At 35.9% G+C, this 20462-nt stretch overlaps 1 protein-coding gene across 1 annotated transcript in view; it reads right to left on the reverse strand.

Annotated features, from left to right (window-relative positions):
* Positions 1 to 20462, reverse strand: part of LOC106875953 (nucleoredoxin) — a 47479-nt gene that overhangs the window by 12724 nt on the left and 14293 nt on the right. The window contains exons 2-4 of the mRNA XM_014924289.2: positions 2765 to 3049; positions 1907 to 2111; positions 400 to 488 (exon numbers count right to left, since the gene is read on the reverse strand). Coding sequence (XP_014779775.1) covers positions 400 to 488; positions 1907 to 2111; positions 2765 to 3049 — 579 coding nt within the window. The remainder of the gene's footprint in view (positions 1 to 399; positions 489 to 1906; positions 2112 to 2764; positions 3050 to 20462) is intronic.

Consider the following 20462-nt stretch of genomic DNA (forward strand, 5'->3'; position numbering starts at 1 on the left):
GGGAGGGAGAGAGAGGGAGGGAGAGAGAGGGAGGGAGAGAGAGAGAGAGAGAGAATGAACACCGGGATTTAGCTGGTAGACATGCTACTATCTTCTTAAAGCCTATCTATATGTCTATTTATATATAAGCATGCATATGAATGTCTATGTTAGCATTTCTGCATATATCACTGAAGCTTACCACAACACTTTAACTTGTCAGTTACTGACACCTAACTACCTAACCCATGCCAGAATGGAAAAAGGGACATTAAATGATGAAGATGATAATGACATATGTATGTGTGAATAGTGTGTGAAAGTAAGGGAGCAAGAGAGTATATATGAGAATGTAAATGTTTATATTGTTCTATAACTTGATGTATCTCAATTCTTTCCTCTCCCCTATTTCTTTCTTACCTGTCCTTGCAGGTCAGCGTTTATTGCCATCCGACCATCTTTTGTGATCACTTTACCATTTTCATCAATGATAATCAAAGTAGGTATACCTGCAATAGATTAATGAATTAATTGTTAAAAACAGACATTATATATTGATGGAAGGATTTTACAATACAGAAAGATTTAAAAAAAATTTTCTTTTTTTATTTTGAATGGACAATTTTAAATATATTTAGGATGTCCAAATATCCCGCTGTGATAATAATATTACTCATCTCATAGGCCATGTTGTCAATAACTATTCTCTTGAGAAATATTTACACCCCAAAATGAAAGGAATGAATGAATGAAGAGGCCCGTCTTCTTCGGAGAAGACGGGCCCCTTTAGTCATGTCAGAGACAACTGCTCTAGTCCTGGGGATATGATAAATGCTATCCAACCCATGTTGCAATGAGGAAGGTCATCCAGTTACAAAAATCCATACAAAATTTTGCTATGAGAACCAAATTACAAGAATCAGATAGGAATGGCAAGATATAGTGAGATCCACTCAATCAACTTTAGTATGGAAAAACATATGTATGATGATGATGATGATAATGAGAGCATTAATAATGCATCATGGGGAAATTAGGAAAGTAAAATAAATTGATTTCTTTTGTTTCACATTTGATTTTAATATTTAGAAAAGAGAGTTCTATGAGCAGGCTAATCTTTGGAATGCAAGTTAGATTGTTATTAGTAGATGTAGAGTGGAGGCGCAATGGCCCAGTGGTTAGGGCAGCTGACTTGTGGTCATAGGATCGCGGTTTCGATTCCCAGACTGGGCATTGTGAGTGTTTATTGAGTGAAAACACCTAAAAGCTCCACGAGGCCCCGGCAGGGGATGGTGGTGAACCCTGCTGTACTCTTTCACCACAACTTTCTCTTACTCTTACTTCCTATTTCTGTTGTGCCTGTAATTGAAAGGGTCAGCCTTGTCACACTCTGTGTCACGCTGAATATCCCCCGAGAACTACGTTAAGGGTACGCGTGTCTGTGGAGTGCTCAGCCACTTGCACGTTAATTTCACAAGCAGGCTGTTCCGTTGATCGGATCAACTGGAACCCTCGGCGTTGCAAGCGACGGAGTGCCAACAAACAATAGTAGATGTAGAGAGGGAATGCAATCACTACACACATGCACAATCAATAGACATCCAGTAGCGACATATTCTGTTGGGGGACTCTGGGACATTTTAGTAGCAAAAAACCTCACAAGTAGCAAGTGATAGTATTTTGGAGTAAGAGAAGATATTGTGGCACTAAACAAATTCAGATAGTGATGTAAAGTAACTTGTGGTAACAATGACAAAAATTGATGTATCAAACAGCATACAATGACATACAAATCATTATAGGCAGATGAGCAAATAGAAAAAGAGATGTCCACTTCAATAAGCAAAATACTGCTTAAAAATATGATATAGGATTATTGGAGTGAATATATGTGTAAGTTGTCTATATATATACTCAATCAACTCACCGTAGACATCATAGGCAGATTTGAGGCAATGGGTTCGGGTATCATTGTAAGGTATTGCCAACCATGGCATTGTTCGGAAGTACTGCTCGAAGGAAACATTACTGCGGTCAGACGAGACAAAGACTACTTCAAAGTTCCGCCCTTCGGATTTTAGTTTATCATACATGGCTGACAACACGGGTGTGAAATGCTTGCAAGGAGGACACTGTAAGCAGCAAAAGGCATTCATTTAAGAGAGAACGAGGGTTAACATTAGATTCAGTTATCAACAAATGTGCTAAAACTTGGATTCAAACATGAGTCAGTGATTAGATTTGAACAGCTATTTTAATAATTGAATTAAGCTTAGATTCAACTTTAATGTGGAAAGAAACCTAAGGAGTAAGATGAGCTGTTCAACATGAATAAGATGAAACCATCGAAAGTATTGTGGAGGTTTACATTTAATATTAAAATATATTTAACCCTTTTGATACCAACCTGCCTCTGATTCTGCAATACAAACTTTCTGGTTTAAATTAAAGCCTTCCATCAAAATTTTATGTTAATTTATGCTCCAAATGGGCAGCTTGATAATAACAAAGCTATTTTAGTAAATTCTTCATTATTTTCAAATTCATGAAAAGAAAGGATGTGTATTTCTATAGAAATACGGTAACAAAAGGGTTAAAGTGATTAAAATATAAATCTTCCATTCAGATTTCATGTTAATTTATGTTCCAAATTCTAGCTTAATAATGACTAAATTATTTTAGTAAATGCTTCCTTATTTTCAAATTATCTGGAAAGCAGTGTATTTCAGCAGAAATATGGTAGCAAAAGGGTTAAAGGAGTCTTAGATTTAGAAGTTTTACTTACCCAATGTGCCGAGAAATATAGACCTGTAATCTTCCCCTGCAGTTCAGTCAAGGCATCTACATATCCAAATGTTTCACCATCAGAGTTATTGGTCAACAGCTTACCTTGAATCACCTCCTTAAACGGGCTTGGTCTCCATGGGAACATCTCTCCACGTGGGTCGTCTTCAATACAGCTGATACCATTTTTAGTGATAACTTTGCCAGTTTCGGTATCTAAAAGAACTAACATGGATACTCTTGGAACTGGCACTCGGAGAACATGGTATTTTTTGATAAGAGCTTTCTGGAAAATAAAATCAAAGATAAAAGTTAGTTATATATTTCTAGGTTGACATTCTTGCTTCTTTTATTAATCTCAACAAATTCATTATTTACTTTTAACACATTAATTAAAAAAGAAGTGATGTTTAAATTCTCAAATGCAGTATAATGCTAATAATATAGCCTGAACAGGATAAACTGTATTTGAGAATTTAAAATCACTTCTTTAACTTTCTAAGACATCTCAACACTTCTAAAAGCAAACTTTGTTTGTTTACATTTATCGTAATTTGACATTAATTAAAATTTCCTTTTCATTCTAGCAACCAAATAATACTTCATCGTCCATGAGATAATAAAGGAAGCTCTATGTGGTTGCAAGATCTACTGGAAATAGCAGCTAAATCTATTTCAAACCATTAAAAGATGGAAGGAAACATTGTCCAATTTTCAGCATTCATTCCCATAGCAAATGAAGCTTTAAATCACAAATAACAACTATATGAACATGTTAATCCTGAGATTTACTCAACTCTTTTGCTATTATTCTGCTTAAGACTGTTCCTGGTTCTATGATACAAACTTCTTGGTTGAAATTATCTAAATTAAAATTTTCTATGGGAATATCATGTTAAAAAATTAATTAAAACAAAAGCAATATATTTCAATAAAAATATGGCAACAAAAGAGTCAAACTGATACAAATTTCTTTCTTTCACTTTCAGCAGTTTCCAATCTTTTGTCTTTTACTTGTTTCGGTCATTAGACTGCAGTCATGCTGGGGCATCAACTTGAAGAATTTTTAGTTGAATTTATTGACCTCAGTACATTCTTTTTTTAAAGCCTGGTACTTATTCTATCAGTTACTTTTGCTGAACTGCCAAGTTACAAGGACATAAACATTGCCAACACTGGTTGTCAAGCAGTAATGGAAGGACAGACACAAACACACACACATATATATATACAACGGGCTTCTTTCAGTTTCCTTCTACCAAATCCACTCATAAGGCTTTGGTCAACCTGAGGCTTATAGAAGACACTTGCATAAAGTGTCACGCAGTGGGACTGAACCCTGAACCTTGTGTTGGGAAGCAAGCTTCTTACCACACAGCTATGCCTGTTGCAGAATTAAATTTGTAAATTTCTTGAAACTTTAAAAACTCATTTTGCCACTTCTAACTATCATAAATGACATCAGTGGTTCTTAACCCTTTTTATTCCACTGGACCCTCATAGTCATGCATTAGTTTAAAAAAAAATCCTATTATATTTTTACTATTAAACAATATTAGGAATTATGTAAAAAAAAAATTGTTAAAATAGTTTCTGTATTGTCAAAGTATAACCAATTCATTGTACATAAACTCTAACAACACAATCTTATGTAGACCCCTAAGGGTCATATGAACCCCATTGAGAACCACTGAACTACAAGAATCCTAAATAAGGAGTTTTACTACCACTACAGGTTCAGTTTTCTAATTAGGCAAAAATGGCCAGTTTGTTAGTAAAGCTGTTTACAAACATGAGTTATGCATGCTGAGATGAACCCTATGCATCTCTTCGTAAACATAAGGTAGAAACAAAATATATAAAAACAAAAAAACCTGCAAGACTGACATTTACAGCAAAGATCTGGCAAGGAGATACAAAGGAACCTGCAGACACCATACCATCTGTATTATATTCAGAAGTAATATAACACTCTACAGCAGGTATCATGCCGAAGTTAAATGTATTCATAGAAGGATGATTTAGGAGAAAGAAAGAAAGAAGGAAAAAAAAAAAGCTTAGGTATGACATCCCTGCTTTTGCCAAAACATATACAAAAATAAATAAGTGGGATGACTCCAAAGAGGCACAATACATTTGGAATAAAGAAAAAAAAAAACAAAATAAAAGAAAATAATGGGCAGATAGAAACCACATCACTATCATTATTTAAAATCTGCTTTCCATGTTGGCATGGGTTGGACGGTTTGACAGGAGCTGGCGAGGCAAAAGACTGTATCGGGCTTTTGTGTCTATTTTGGCATGGTTTTTTTATGGTTGGATGCCCTTCCTAACACCAACCACCCTGCAGAGTGGACTAAGTGCTTTTTATCATGGAATGAGATATTGTTGATTAAGAATGACAGTGGAAGCTAAGAAAATTTTAAAGATCAGTATACTATAGTATTAAGAACCCATTTATCAGTAAACGGCATGTTACAATGGAGTAATACATCATTTCTTACTGTCTAGGAACATACTATGGACACTATTAAAAAAGTGGCTGTGTGGTAAGTAGCTTGCTTACCAACCACATGGTTCTAGGTTCAGTCCCACTGCATGACACCTTGGGCAAGTGTCTTCTACTATAGCCTCGGGCCGACTAAAGCCTTGTGAGTGGATTTGGTAGACGGAAACTGAAAGAAGCCCGTCGTATATATATGTATGTGTGTGTGTGTCTGTGTTTGTCCCCCCAACATCGCTTGACAACCGATGCTGGTGTGTTTACGTCCCCATAACTTAGCGGTTCGGCAAAATAGACCGATAGAATAAGTACTAGGCTTCCAAAGAGTAAGTCATGGGGTCAATTTGCCCGACTAAAGGCGGTGCTCCAGCATGGCCAGTCAAATGACTGACTGAAACAAGTAATTTGCAGTGTTAAGTAAACTACAAATAGACTTTAAACAATACTAGAATGTGTTAGAATATAAATCCGTTAAATTCATATCTTACAGGACACAACATAACATTGGTGCTTATAAAGGGGGGAAGCACATGTACAAATATATGTGTATGCATACATAGAAGGTCGTTAAGCCTAACCTTGTTTAAAGCATGTCACACACACACACACACACATTTGTAGAAATAAAGAACTTGGAGATTGGAGTATCTGAAATGTTATGACATCAGGGTGCCTTTAGTTGAGTTCACCCTGTTGTAAACAATCAGGCCAGGTTTCCAGTTTGAGAATAACTTCCTCCCTTCCTTCCACAAAGTTTGGAAGCCCTGAAAAACAAACGGTTATGAATGCCACTCCTTCCCACTCTGACTAAACAATAAAACAAAAATAATATAAACATAGGCACAGGCGTGGCTGTGTGGTAAGATGTTTGCTTTCCAAGCACATGGTTCCAGGTTCAGTCCCATTGTGTGGCACCTTGGGCAAAAGTTTTCTACTATAGCTTTGGGCCTACCAAAACTTTGTGACTAGATTTGCTAGAAACTGAAAGAAGCCCATCATATATGTGTGTGTGTGTGTCTGTGCTTGCACCCCCAACCAGTGTTGGTGTGTTTACATCTCTGTAACTTAGCAGTCTGGCAAAAAAGACTGATTGAATAATTACCAGGCTTAAAAAAAACAAACAAACAAACACTGAGGTCAATTCATTCAACTAAAATTCTTCAAGACAAATGCCCCAACATGGCCGCAATCTAATAAGTGAAACAAGTAAAAGATAAAAAGATAAACAAACCTATTCTACAATCAAATCCTGCAGTGATGAAATTCTTAGGCTGCAAATTAACCTCATTGTTCACTTCTACTGTACTTTATTGTTCTTCAGATTTGACAGAACGTTTAGTGTCGTGTTAAGTTACAATTCTGCTTCTATAAGTGTTACTTTTTTTTAAAGATGAGAATATTCACTACTTAACACCACAAAAGAAAAAAAGAGATAAATAAAACTTTACTCCCAGTATATTATTTCTGTAAACTTGCATAATACTATTCTCTTTTACTTGTTTCAGTCATTTGACTGTGGCCATGCTGGAGCACCGCCTTTAGTCGAGCAAATCGACCCCAGGACTTATTCTTTGGAAGCCTAGTACTTATTCTATCGGTCTCTTTTTGCCGAACTGCTAAGTTACGGGGATGTAAACATAGCAGCATTGGTTGTCAAGCGATGTTGGGGGACAAACACAGACACACACTCATATATATATACATATATACGACGGGCTTCTTTCAGTTTCCGCCTACCAAATCCACTCACAAGGCTTTGGTCGGCATGAGGCTATAGTAGAAGACACTTGCCCAAGGTGCCACACAGTGGGACTGAACCCAGAACCATGTGGTTGGTAAGCAAGCTACTCACTACACAACCATTCCTATGCCTATTGTTAAATTTCAGGCGGAACATTATAAATAATAAAAAAAATATAAAGGAAAAAAAAAAGTATTTGCTAGAAGCATTTCATAAAATAGGAAAAAGGAGGATATGTGATGTGAATCATGTAATATCTGTATTTTGGTATTGTAAAACGATACCAGATTGACAGAACATCAGGAATTTCACTAAACTAGACAAAGAATGAATAAATAAAATAAAAATACCAGCGGGATCTGTGAACCTGTGCCATTTTACAAGGCCAACACTAATATATGTATTATTTTTATGAACAGTGCTCAAACTTCAGAAGATTTTTACCCTCACTCTTTTGTGAGATGCAAACAACCATCTGCAGTGAATGGGCCTCTACACTGTCATTTGACTTGCTAAAAATAGCAGACTGAGTCACCATAAAGACTCATCTTAATATCTTGAAACAAATCAAGCTCAAGTAGAATGCAGTCCTAGATGCACTATGACTGAATGAAAGACAGGATGGTCACAACTTGAACGTCTTTAATGATATGTTTGTGTGGTTAGGGTTGATCTGGAGCTAACCAACCAATCATCCAACTGCTCCAAGAAGACTCATAATCCTAAAAACTCCAAAAGTCACACTAAGACAGATTTTATTCTCTGTTCAAACGTTAAGCATGAAATAAGAGTCTACTTGGTTGACTCTTGAAACTAATGATGGTCTCTGTTGGTCAAAAAGTTTAGCCAAGTGGAATAAATTACTTAACAGTAGAGAGAGAGAGAGTTTTAATATCTTGGTAAAGAGTTCTGTCCAAAGTATCAGACTTCTCTTTTTCAAAGCAAAATATTTTCTTCACTCTGAACCTTTTGACTATTTAAAAAGCTTCCAGAAGTAAGAGTAATGCTTCTATAAACAAAATGATGGCATTTTTTTTTTCCTGTTTCAATTACTGGAATCTAAGATTTGCACATAGATAGGGGCAGTTCAGCTATCTTTTACTGAAAATGTTTATTCCTTAATTCCTTATTGTGGTATCTCCCTCCCTCCCTGCCATCACTGCTACTGCTGTATCTGCCTACCCCCTATTGCCACTCGTATTTCACAATGAGTCTCATAACAAACTCATGCATCAAACATCATAGTATGAAGTCATTGATTCAAGAAACTTCACTCTCTTCCTATTTATCCACCAAATAATGACATCCATATTTTCAAACCTTTCATCAACAACACCTCCAGCCCACTCCTCTACGTGACTGCATGAGCTGGTAGAGACAATCTCTATGATGATGCTTGACCCACTAGAAACAGCAACAATATCCCCCTCAAATTACATCAAAGAAAAAGAAAATTAAAACAGACATGAAATATTTAGTTCTGATATACAAAAAAGGCAACAATGCCTTTATCATAATAGGTCTGCTGGAGCAACGCTGTCCTAGACCTAACACAACAACAATAAGAATATTCCTCTTGTCTTTCTAATCCAAGAGGATGTTTCTTCATTGGACATTGTAATAATGGAAATTATAACATCTTAGGAACCTCCTCTCTTTTCAATAATTTTTTTATGCTACCACAATTTTATATTTACCGTGATGGCACCTGTGCCCAGTGTCGCCTTCCTGGCACTTGTGCCAGTGGCACGTGTAAAGACATTCGAGCGAGATTGTTGCCAGTGCCACTGGACTGGCTCCTGTGCAGGTGGCACGTAAAATGCACCATTTTGAGCATGGCCGTTGCCAGTACCACCTGACTGGCCTTCATGCCTGTGGCACGTAAAAGCACCCACTACACTCTCTGAGTGGTTGGCGTTAGGAAGGGCATCCAACTGTAGAAACTCTGCCAGATCAGATTGGAGCCTGGTGTAGCCATCTGGTTTCACCAGTCCTCAGTCAAATCGTCCAACCCATGCTAGCATGGAAAGCGGACGTTAAACGACGATGATGATGATGATGATTTCACAAAACAAAAAGAAAAAATTTAGAAGAACTAAATTCTTTTTATTATTCAATACAACTCTCCTTTAACCTTCACATTCATAGTTACATATTTACAAAATATTCACCATATTTTTGATAAAAATCAACACGCCCCATTACAATATTTATTTTTCAACTGATTATGAGGTCCCAATAATCTGTTAATATTTAATAACTGATGTGATTTCCTCTATTTGCAGAAGCCCATTAATATAATGCATTCTCATAAATGATTCATGAACCCAACCTTAATCTAATCTAGATATCTTTTTAATATAAATAATAATTCATTGTAGCATCAATTTATTCATTATGGTCACTTCATATCAACAAAGCATACGCAAGTGGAGATCTCTGATACACACTTCATCAATTCTGATATATGCCAAGTTTTCCGTCTGGTAAGTCAATTATCAACTTACTATCGCCACTAAGAAAGCACATTATACAATCAAGTAAACATTGTTGCATCACTAACCCCACCCTAAACATGTTCAACATGCAACTAAAACTCTTTAGGTTGTTTCAAGTGCTTGATCTTGCCATTACTGAGGGTTTCTCCTAATAACACACACTCAACACAGCAAAGATTGTATTAAAAAGACTGGTTTTAAATATCCTGGGTCAGCAAAAAAACCCTCATATGAGACCCACAATGAAGTACTACTCTCACACCTTGATGGTACTACTGTTACACACACTGACATCCTAGATCCCATCTAAGGAAAGGCCAAAGGTCAACAGATTGATACAAAGCCACTCACCAACACTCTAACCTCTGGCCTTCAGATGTGGTCTCCTCTCTACAGTAGCTTCTCTTCCTCAGAGCTGGATGGCCTCATGTTACCTCTACTCAAGTATACCTAACTCATTTGTCCCTCCTCTCCTCATCCCTCCAAATTCAAACACATCACTACCTACTCCATCTTCTGTAAGACATCAGCTTTAGAATACTCTTAGCAAGTTTTCCCTGCTGCAGTTGTTTAAAAGGAGCATTGATCACATTGATTTCAACAGTCTTAAAGGGACCGAAAAAGGACATGGTCATAGCTTTTTCTTCTACATCAAAAACTTTTGTGCAGATAATAGTACACTTCACTACTCATTAATTTTCTTAACACAGGCATTATTCTATGTAGTCTAGACGTCTCAGGCCAAACTACCACTGACTCCAGATCTTTGTTGTGTTCTTCTATAGTACAAAGACCCAATCAATGTGCATTTCAAGGAAATATTTTATCTCACCCTCTCTATCTTTGGACAACAGCACACAACTAAAACCCTAAAAGTCAATACAAAATGCTAGAACTCAATCACTGATGATTACAAACAAAAACTACATCCTAAATATCAACCATCTTCTGCAAGAGTAGAACATACTTTGCAAAACTGATGCTTCTCTACGAAGCTCAAGTGTGATTCACTTTTACTCTGATATGTGGAAGGTCCTGCTGCAGTACGTAATGGAATACTGTTCCTACAACCAGAATGGTGTTATGCTGCTGCACATACAAGCACCCCCAGACTGCATCCAGAAGAAAGCCATCAGACTGATTGGCAAGGACTCACTTGTCAACATATTTCAATAAGTTATCTTCTCACTCTGCTGCCTCATTCATTGTTAGTACAACAGTCACTTTTCTTCAGAGTTACCTAGTTTCATGCTATCATCACTCAAGATTATCTGTCACTAATTCTGTGTGTTTCATGAAGCCTACCGACACTACCTCACACTGAATTAATCACTACATCTACACCTTCATCCCTAGAGTATTGGCTATTTGATATTCTTTTCTTAACTAAATTTTACCTACAGGAGAGCCTGAGAACATCATAGGCAGAGTCTCATAGTCTCATCCTCCCAATTCAAATAGGGGAAGAAAAAGAAAAAAAAAACAAAAACCCCTACTCTAATCTAATACAATTCCAGCTGACAAAGAAACTTCTACATAGCTGTTCAACCTGTAAGAAATAGCAGCTAAATACTCCTTCAAACATATCCTAAAGTATAAGGACACACAATGTGATCTTAAGTACATTGTGTCTGAAAATAGAGATAGGATGGTTATGTTTGGAAAACCTTTAACCATAAATCTTCTTGGAAAGTCTGATCCAGGACTAAACAGCATTACATTGGTGAGTGAGAGGAAGCAGAGTCCCACAGGCCTTCCTAACTGCTCTGAGTCTTTTACATTTTATGCTTGGCCTTAACTTCTATAGATTTATATTTAAAGACAAAAATATTAACAAAGAAGACTATTTAACAGAGAAAGCACGAAAGAAAATTTAACAGTGATACAGTGCGGATGATAGAGAAGGGAGGATGTAGTTCACAATTTTATCGAATTTACATATTAATATAGTCAATATATACTCTTAACCCTTTGAACCCTATGAGCTCATCCTGACATGACCTCCACCCTCAGCTCCCAGTGAAAATATGCAAAAAAATTCAGTTATGATTTATTTTTATTCATAAGCACAAAAGTGGTTGTATGGTAAGAAGCTTGCTTCCCAACCACATGGTTCCAGGTTCAGTCCCACTGCGTGGCACCTTGGGCAAGAGTCTTCTACTATAGCCTTGGGCCAATCAAAGCCTTGTGAGTGGATTTGGTAGACGGAAACTGAAAGAAGCCTGTCGTGTATATGTATAGATATATGTGTGTGTGTATGTGTGTTTGTCCCTCCCCATCACTTGACAACTGATGTTGGTGTGTTTACGTCCCTGTAACTTAGCTGTTCGGCGAAAAGTGAACAATAGAATAAGTACTAGGCTTACAAAGAATAAGTCCTGGGGTCGATTTGTTTGACTAGAGACAGTGCTCCAGCATGGCCAGTCAAATGACTGAAACAAGAGAATAAAAGAGTAAAAGAACGTGCTAGGTTTTTGTTGTTATTTATGATAAACAAACAAATAAAATACCTATTTCATGTTGTTTATTTTATTTTCTCACTTCTACCTCCAAAACTGAACTTTAGCATAGTAGTCGTGCCAGCAATTTTGCTGTGGTACCCCAATGCACAAAAAAGCTTTACAATAATTACACCAGTAAACTGTTTTTGACTTTTTGGGAAGGTCTTTATATGCAGCACTTGGATTTTGCTGTCTGGCTCTGTTGTGCTTTCCTAGGCATACTACACACCTATTGCTCAAAGTTGCATAGGCCGGGGGGGGGGGGCTCTCTTTCCACCTCGTGTGGTCTGTAATCTTGTAGAAGTTTGTGTTTGGATGTATTTTCACCGGTAATAGTCGGTAATAATTGCCTACAAGTTCATGGCAGAGATTTTCAACAAACGTGTGGAATGTAAACATTCTTTGCCCCTGGGGATTATGTGGCTTATAATGTCCCACGATAACATATGCATTGTACGCAGCCCACAAAAAACTTCCAAATAAGATGACGTGGCCATTTGTAATGATGTCTGCTCCGATGCAGTTTGGTAAGTTGGTCATTTTTATCGGTGCCACCCATGTATGCATTGCAACTTTGGACAGCTTTTGGGCAAACCACAGGAAGCCTTCTGTGCTCTTTACTATCGTACCTTTGTACTTGTATTAAGGGGGGGGGAGGGTTATGAATGCAGAAGTTACACAATAAATGGGCTTTTTGTTGCACCAAACAATTACTGCTACAATTCCATTGAATAAGAGTTTGAATTGCCTCCTGCAGTTTTGATTTTTTGATTTGATGAGGTGTTTTGGAAAAAGTTTTCTATTTGTAAGTGCCGTGCACTTCCTCTGTTTTCCATAAAAAACTCGCACAAATATACATTAGTGTAGAATCTGTCTGTAAATGCACAGTAACATTGGTCACGAAAACAGTTCCAACATACGAACAAGGTTTTCAAGTGTTTCGGCATCTTCCCTACAACCTGTATATACTTCTGCATTTGAAATATAGCCATTCTCACTACCACAAACAAGGAAGGTTTTGATACCCCACTTTATCAGTTGATCTTTGAGATATTGTTTTATAGATAGGGAGTTTTTTTTTGTTGGAATCATCCCCTCGTCAAGTGACAAACTGCTTCTCAGTGGGTAATGCAACTTGAATTTTTCTAACAAGTGATTGAACACGGGGCTGGATTTGTAAATCTTGTTGGATTTGTTTAGTTCATTTACACTATGTTCGGCCATGAACAGAAGCCTAAACTGTGATGTAAATGGTCTTTTATTGGTTAAATAGTTAGCTGCTTAGCAGGTATGTATACTATATGCTCAGGCCAGAAAACTGGCCTGGCGGGTTCAAAGGGTTAAAAAAAAAAGCAGATGATCATGGTTGAAATGTTCTTGATTAAGGTTTACTTAGGGCTAATTAACATCATACCACGTAGCCTTTTATCCGTCTGATTATAAGTCCTGAGCTCAATGTAATTAAAAATACTTGAGAAGATGGTACCCCAGAATACTGTTAAAAGCAATAAAAGAATGCACATCAACTTAACTTTACACTGTACAATATATCAATTGTAGGTATTAGATTTAATTAGCCATCCAGTTTAACCCTTTTTATACCAATCCACTTAGTATAAACTTCTCATTTAAAGTGATCTAAATTAAAACCTATCTTTAAAATTCCATTTGAATTAATGTCCCAAATACCAGGTTAATAATGACAGAGTTATTTTGCTAAGTTCTTTATTTTTCAAAATCGATTAAAGAGAAAGTCTATGCAAATCAACAAAAGCATGATAACAAAAGGGTTAACACCAAGTTCTGGTCCTGGGGTGTTAGGAGCACAGACATTACTCTACTCTGTTGCAAGCATTCAGGACAGGTTTCTCTCTCTCCCTCTTTCTGGTCTGAGGATAACCTCCTCTTACCAGTGTCAGAGGCTTTCAAAAGGGTCATAAGCGCTGCTCTTTACCTCTGATTAAGCCGGAGAAAGAAAAACAAAAACAACTCACATATTACTATACAACACTGCGTCTTATTATACACCACATCAGTTCTATTGTTATACACATCAACTCAACATCTTACAACACACCACATCAACTTCTAAACAATATTTCTGTAACAACACATTGGCTGAATAGGTCACTAAAGTTAGCTACATGAAATCACATCAACATTGTACAACAACAAGTCATTAAATGCGTACAACAAAAGATCAATTCTATTTCATACGCTTCCATAATACTACAAGTTAGCTGTGATAGATATTGTTCACACAGCATTCATACTCCATTGTTCGTGTGACTTTCATGGCTCAATAAGTCATGCATACAAAAATGAACATTCTCTTTCACAAGACTTTCATTGTCTCGCTAAGATGAGTCAGACTTCTTTATATGATGCATATGTGGCTGCCTTTTGTTGCCATTTCATAAAGGCATTTCTCTTTTGAATATTACCCTGAAAAATCAGCAAAACGAACAGTATTGTTAAATTTGATATTTTCCTCCCTGAGCGTTTTTGTTTTTTAACCAACACCGTTATTCCTACTAATGTCACCTATACTATCATCATTACTATTATGATATCCAGTTTTTCATTCTGTAACAACTAAAGACAAATTTCGTTAACCTTATATTCAGCACCCAACTTTGGAGCCATAGAACAGATTAATTTAACTCATGTAGTTTTTGTATTTTTATTATTACAATTGATTAGGATACAAATTTTAGCCCTTCTCATACCAACCTGATTCAGACTGTCCCTGGTTTAACAATATAAACTGTCTTAAAGTGATCTAAATTAAAGCCTTCCATTATGTTAGCATAAATTTCATGCTAAATTATATTCTAAATACTAGTTTAAAATGATAAAGTTATCTTAATACACTTCTCATAATTTTAAGAATGAACTGAAACAAGGGCAATACATTTAAACAGAAATACAGTAACAAAAGTGTTAAACATGAATATCAATCACCGACTCATTTAAAAAAATATTTTTAAGAGTAATTTCAAAAGAGGACTAGGGGAATATTCAACTGAGAAAAGAGAAAGAGGAGGTACATTTACTATAGTTAAATATTTTGTTATAAATTCCGCTAAGTTTGGGGAGGCGGGTGAACTACAGGAAGTGAGTTGTAAAAAGAAGCTGTGTTATATAAGATTTAGCTTGCATCTTGGCATGAGGACTGACTCCATGGTGGGTTAACAAATGAATTTTAGTGGGACAGGATGTTGCTTGGTATAAAGAGTACAGATTAGATATTAGTGGATGGAGGTGTGATGGTTCAGTGATTTTTGGGTTTTGTATAAAAGAAAGGAACATTCCTAAAAGTGCCCAATAGTAGAATTTTTTTCTCCATAGGTAGATGTTGTTCACTCTGGAAGAAAAATATGTTATTTCATCAAATGTTTTCTAGATAATAACATCTATTTAAATGTGTGTATGTGCAGGTAGATATTTGTTTACATAAAGCAGTGCAAACAATGAATGTGAAAGAGGTGCAGTGCAATTTCTAGCAAAATACAGAGAAAACATAACTTGCAATATATCAATACTGAAGTGGTTATCAGTGTGAGCAGTCTAAACTGCAGCCCATGCACAGGTACAGTTGACTTGCTGAAAATAATAGTTATTATAATTCGAGCTGGAAAGGTTTGTTAGAGCACTAATTGTGGCTATAGTATAAACAAGAAAGAAGAAATTTAGAGCAGTAGCTACATCTGTTATAACAAATGATTTTTACAGTTTTCTGAGCCAATGAGAAAGTTGCTACATGGCTGCCTGATATGTTTGAAATATCAGCTAAATTTCCTTTAAATCACACATTATTATCATCTTAAAAAAGGGATACATTAGATAAAATAATCCAAGATTCTGAAAGCAAAGACAGGATTGTCACATCTGGAACATATTTCATCCTAAGTTTGCTGAACTGGGAATATGGTGCTAAACAACAGCAAATATTTTTCTCCTTTATATGAAAAGCAGACAAGACAAATGTAAAAAGTGTGATACTGTATGGTGCTTAATTAACCCTTTAGCATTTAAACCGGCCATTTCCAGCCAAAATATTCTACTTGCCTTATGTTCAAACTAGTCAGATCTGGCATCTCACACCTACCCTAGAATGTCATTTTGAGCATAAACAAAACACATCATTGAAATCTCAAGGCTACCACATAATACAGGATAAATTCAAAACAATGCGAATAAATAAGCATTACATTTGATAGAATAATTTGAATGCTAAAAGGTTAAATAACTGCAGTTAACACATAAGTGTAGACATAGATGTATGCCTAAAAATAGTTCTGAGTTTAGTCCCAATGAACAACACTGGACACGTGTTCTCTGCCGTAGACTTTGTCAACGAAAACTTATGAGTGAAATTCGGTAGTCGGAAAATGTACTGTAGACGGCTGAACACAGAATATGGTATATGACGTGCATGAAGAATGATAGATGGGCGAAAGTGACAAAGAATGCAAGTAGAAGGAACATGCATAAGATAAAAACCTTATGGTATACTTTGTGGTTTTTAGTTCCTGCTAGGGAAGAGTTGCCTTTCCGTTCTTAGGGATCAATAAAAGTGCCAAACAAAGTATTGCGTTTGATATAATCAATTAAAATACTTGAAAGCAATCCTCCAGCTATGCTGGGAACCAGTGGAAGAAAGAAAGAAAGAAGGAAAGAAAGAAAGAAAGAATACTTTTTCCTTTATGGCACATCAAATGGATTATGCTTAATCGGTGTGATGTGCCATATTAACTGTATTAGTCATTTGACTTTCATGGTTCATTAAAACTGATCATGGTTTAGTGATACACAAGACATCAATGATCCTGTCTGTTATGTTTCCCTCGGACTGACTCGCAGAGATAACATAACGAGTTATACAATTTAATTATTACATTTATTGTTCAATTACATACAAAGAACGCACTCACCCAATGTTCGTTATGAATAAACAAAAGTCATGTCCGCCATATATATATCAATGACATTTTACTACGACAGTCCCACAAGACAACAACAATGAAACAATGAACTCAGACGAACCACATGACACACGGAACGTCAGACGAATTACATATCTAACAGTCCATATAACACTGTCACTGGGTACAAAAGAGATGACTGGTTTGGATATACACTCACTGGATGGGTATCAAAAACATTGACCACTTTATACAAGAGATGTAATATATAAGAAGATATTGGTCACTGACTACTGTATATAAGAGAACTGACTGTACTGCTATGGTGTCCCCTACCATACGTATTTGTGTGTTTCTATATATATCTACCATGGGTTTTATTTTAAAATATAGATATAATGGCGATCAACAACATTTGTACTGGTAGTGGTATTGTTTGGATGTTATATGTGTGTGCGCACGCACACACACACAAGATATCAATAACACTCACTGCATATGTAGAAAAGATTATTGAAATATCTAGTCTGGATATGTAATATATTCTAAACATCAACAACACTGACAACAGTACATAAGAAAGATAACTGTTAGCAGTTTATTATATCAGACACTGGAGAAAAATGACAGAGCCGATCACTGGAGCCTTTGCAACGAGATTTCTACTCAACTAATATGAGTACTTATGTACTTTGATTAATTTTGACGCCCCCCCCCCACCAAAAAACAAACAAACAAACAAGAACTATGTTATGACAATAACTTTTTCATAACACAACAAAAACGTTTTATACACTGTTCTTTATATTTTACTTGTTTCAGTCATTTGACTGTGGCCATACTGGGGCACTACCTTGAAGGGTTTCAGTCAAACAAATTGATCCCAGGACTTATTTTTTTTAAGCCTAGTATTTATTTGATCAGTATCTTTTGCTGAACCACTAAGTTACAGGGACGTAAACACACCAACACCAGTTGTCAAGCAGTGGCAGGGGGCAAACATAGACACAGAGACACACATGCATAGATACAGACACACATACGATGGTTTTTTTTTTTTCATTTTCCATTTACCGAATCCACCCGCAAGGCTTTGGTTGGCCCAAGGCTATAATAGAAAACACTTGCCTAAGGCACCATGCAGTGGGAATGAACCCAGAACCATGTGGATGGGAAGCAAGCTTCTTACCACATAGCCTGTGCTTATTCTTACCATACAGCCACGCCTGTAAAACGTCTTAATTTAAGTGCAAGACAGGAGCTTTTTGCTATCATAGAACCAGAAGCATTGTTCAGGTAATTGATATGAAAGTGGTTAAGTTGTAGGAAAGATAAACTATAGGGCAAAGTTAAATATGTGTATGTAAAGTGATAATGGAAGGGCCCCTTGGGTACAGCTTGACAGAAGTTGACTTGGAAGAGGGTATTTAGAAAAGAAAACCTGGTGTTTATAGCTGTGGCAATTTATGTAGTAAGTTCTGTACAACATATGATAACATGCCAGTTAAAATGGTGATGAAATGTTTTTGACAAGCCCGTAAACATTAGTAATTTATGTAAATAATGAATAAAGTATTAAAATGCTCCTGTTGTAATTTGTAGTGGTGGCAGTAGTAGTATGTAGTACGTAGTAGCAGCAGCAGCAGTAATAATGATGCAGGTGGCTATGATGGTGATGGTATATAGCAATGCTCCAATGGAAAAATGAAATCTTCAAAAGAAGCAGACAGGTTAACCCCCACTACTCACATACACACAGACACAGACACACTTATACATTGCTAGCAGTTGTAATGATTGGCGTGGAAGGTAGGGGTGGAAAACATCATCCAAGCCTATCTTCCAATAATGTGGAGAAAAACGACAACACTAGGAGTACTTAGAATACCTACTTCTTTTAAAACCAGATTTATACAGGCTTGCCTGTGTATATTTCTTAAATGCAGCAGCTGTGTGTATGCCTAAAAGGGATATATATATATATATAATATAAACGTATATATAAAAAAAGGTGTGTGTGTCTATATATATATATATATATAAAAATATGGATATACATACACACATACACATGCACTCAAGCATATACACACGCTCACTGGTAGCAGCTGTTTTCCTTTTTCTGAGAAATTCGATTCCACCCTCTTGAAGGAGATAACAGCAGGAAGAAAAGCCAAAGTGTTGATTTATTTACGGTGGGTCTCAATTTGCTAGGTAGTGACCCATACACTATGGTTTCAGGATCAACTTCTGTGGCACTATCAAAGCAGTATCAAGTGATTAATTTGCAATAAATGCCACAGACAAAACTCAATAGATGATATTGCACGCTGCAAGCATAATATATTCTATTGAGTGAATAATTCTATTTGGGATTGGTAAAACCTGAAGCAGGTAAAGTTATAAATAATACCCATTAAATATTGGTTTAGAAAAAACCCTTTGGATAGATAAAATCGAAAGCTGCCTGTGGGACATGAGCTTGATATTTACATACTATATTATTTATAGCTTTATCAGCTTCAAGCTTCACTGTTCCAAAAAAGGAATATTGAATTAAATATTTTTATGTATATTCACAACTGTGTGTTTGTGTGGATGTGTACTTTGGAGTCACAAGTGTACAACTTTATGAATGAGTGTGTAAATGTAAGTCAAATGTGTGTTTATATGTGTGCGCACAAAAGATGTGCATGAATGCATTTGTATGTGTATTTTTTTTAATGTTTGGAACGAAATTTACCTAGCAGGTAAAAACACAGGTCCAAAATTTTTTTACTACCAAGACCAATGTTTTCAAACTTAATATCAAAACAAACACAATATTGATAATAATAATAATAATTATTATTATTATGATAATATTTGTACGTCAATCGAATCAGATAAATCCAATAATGGAAAAGTAGTGTTTCAAATCAGTCTAAAAATGTTTCTACATTCATTCGTTTTAACAATGAAGTTTTTCAAGAGGCTGTTCAAAGTGTTTTCATCACCCCGCAAGCTCCAATTTTAGGGGGTGGGGTGGGGGTGTGTGTGAAAATCCACCCACTGTTCCCAAGCCTATGTTTATATATTTACATTTTATTTATTAATGTTCTTTGTATGCATAAGATGCATTTAAATAAGTGGTGTTTTTTATGTGTTTAAATATTTATATATATATATGTACTATACAGACACATATATTAATACGCATAAATATATAAATACACATCAGTAATCTCAAACATGTACGAGCTTACCCCCCCCCCCTACAGGTATTAGTAATAAAAGCAAAGTGTGGAATATATACACACACACACACACACACAAAAATTCAATTACATTTATTTCAAATTTCTATTTATACATACACACATAGATAAACATACGTAAACATATAAATGTGTGGATATATACAGACAGATGTGCCCTTATATAAGTACACAACCGAGCATACAAACAATGTAATGTCAAAAGCAAATAGTCATAAGTATACAAATACATGAAAAAACATAGGAGCATATATATATATATATATATATA

This window comes from Octopus bimaculoides, chromosome 16, assembly GCF_001194135.2.
Source record: "Octopus bimaculoides isolate UCB-OBI-ISO-001 chromosome 16, ASM119413v2, whole genome shotgun sequence".
NCBI lineage: Eukaryota > Metazoa > Mollusca > Cephalopoda > Octopoda > Octopodidae > Octopus > Octopus bimaculoides.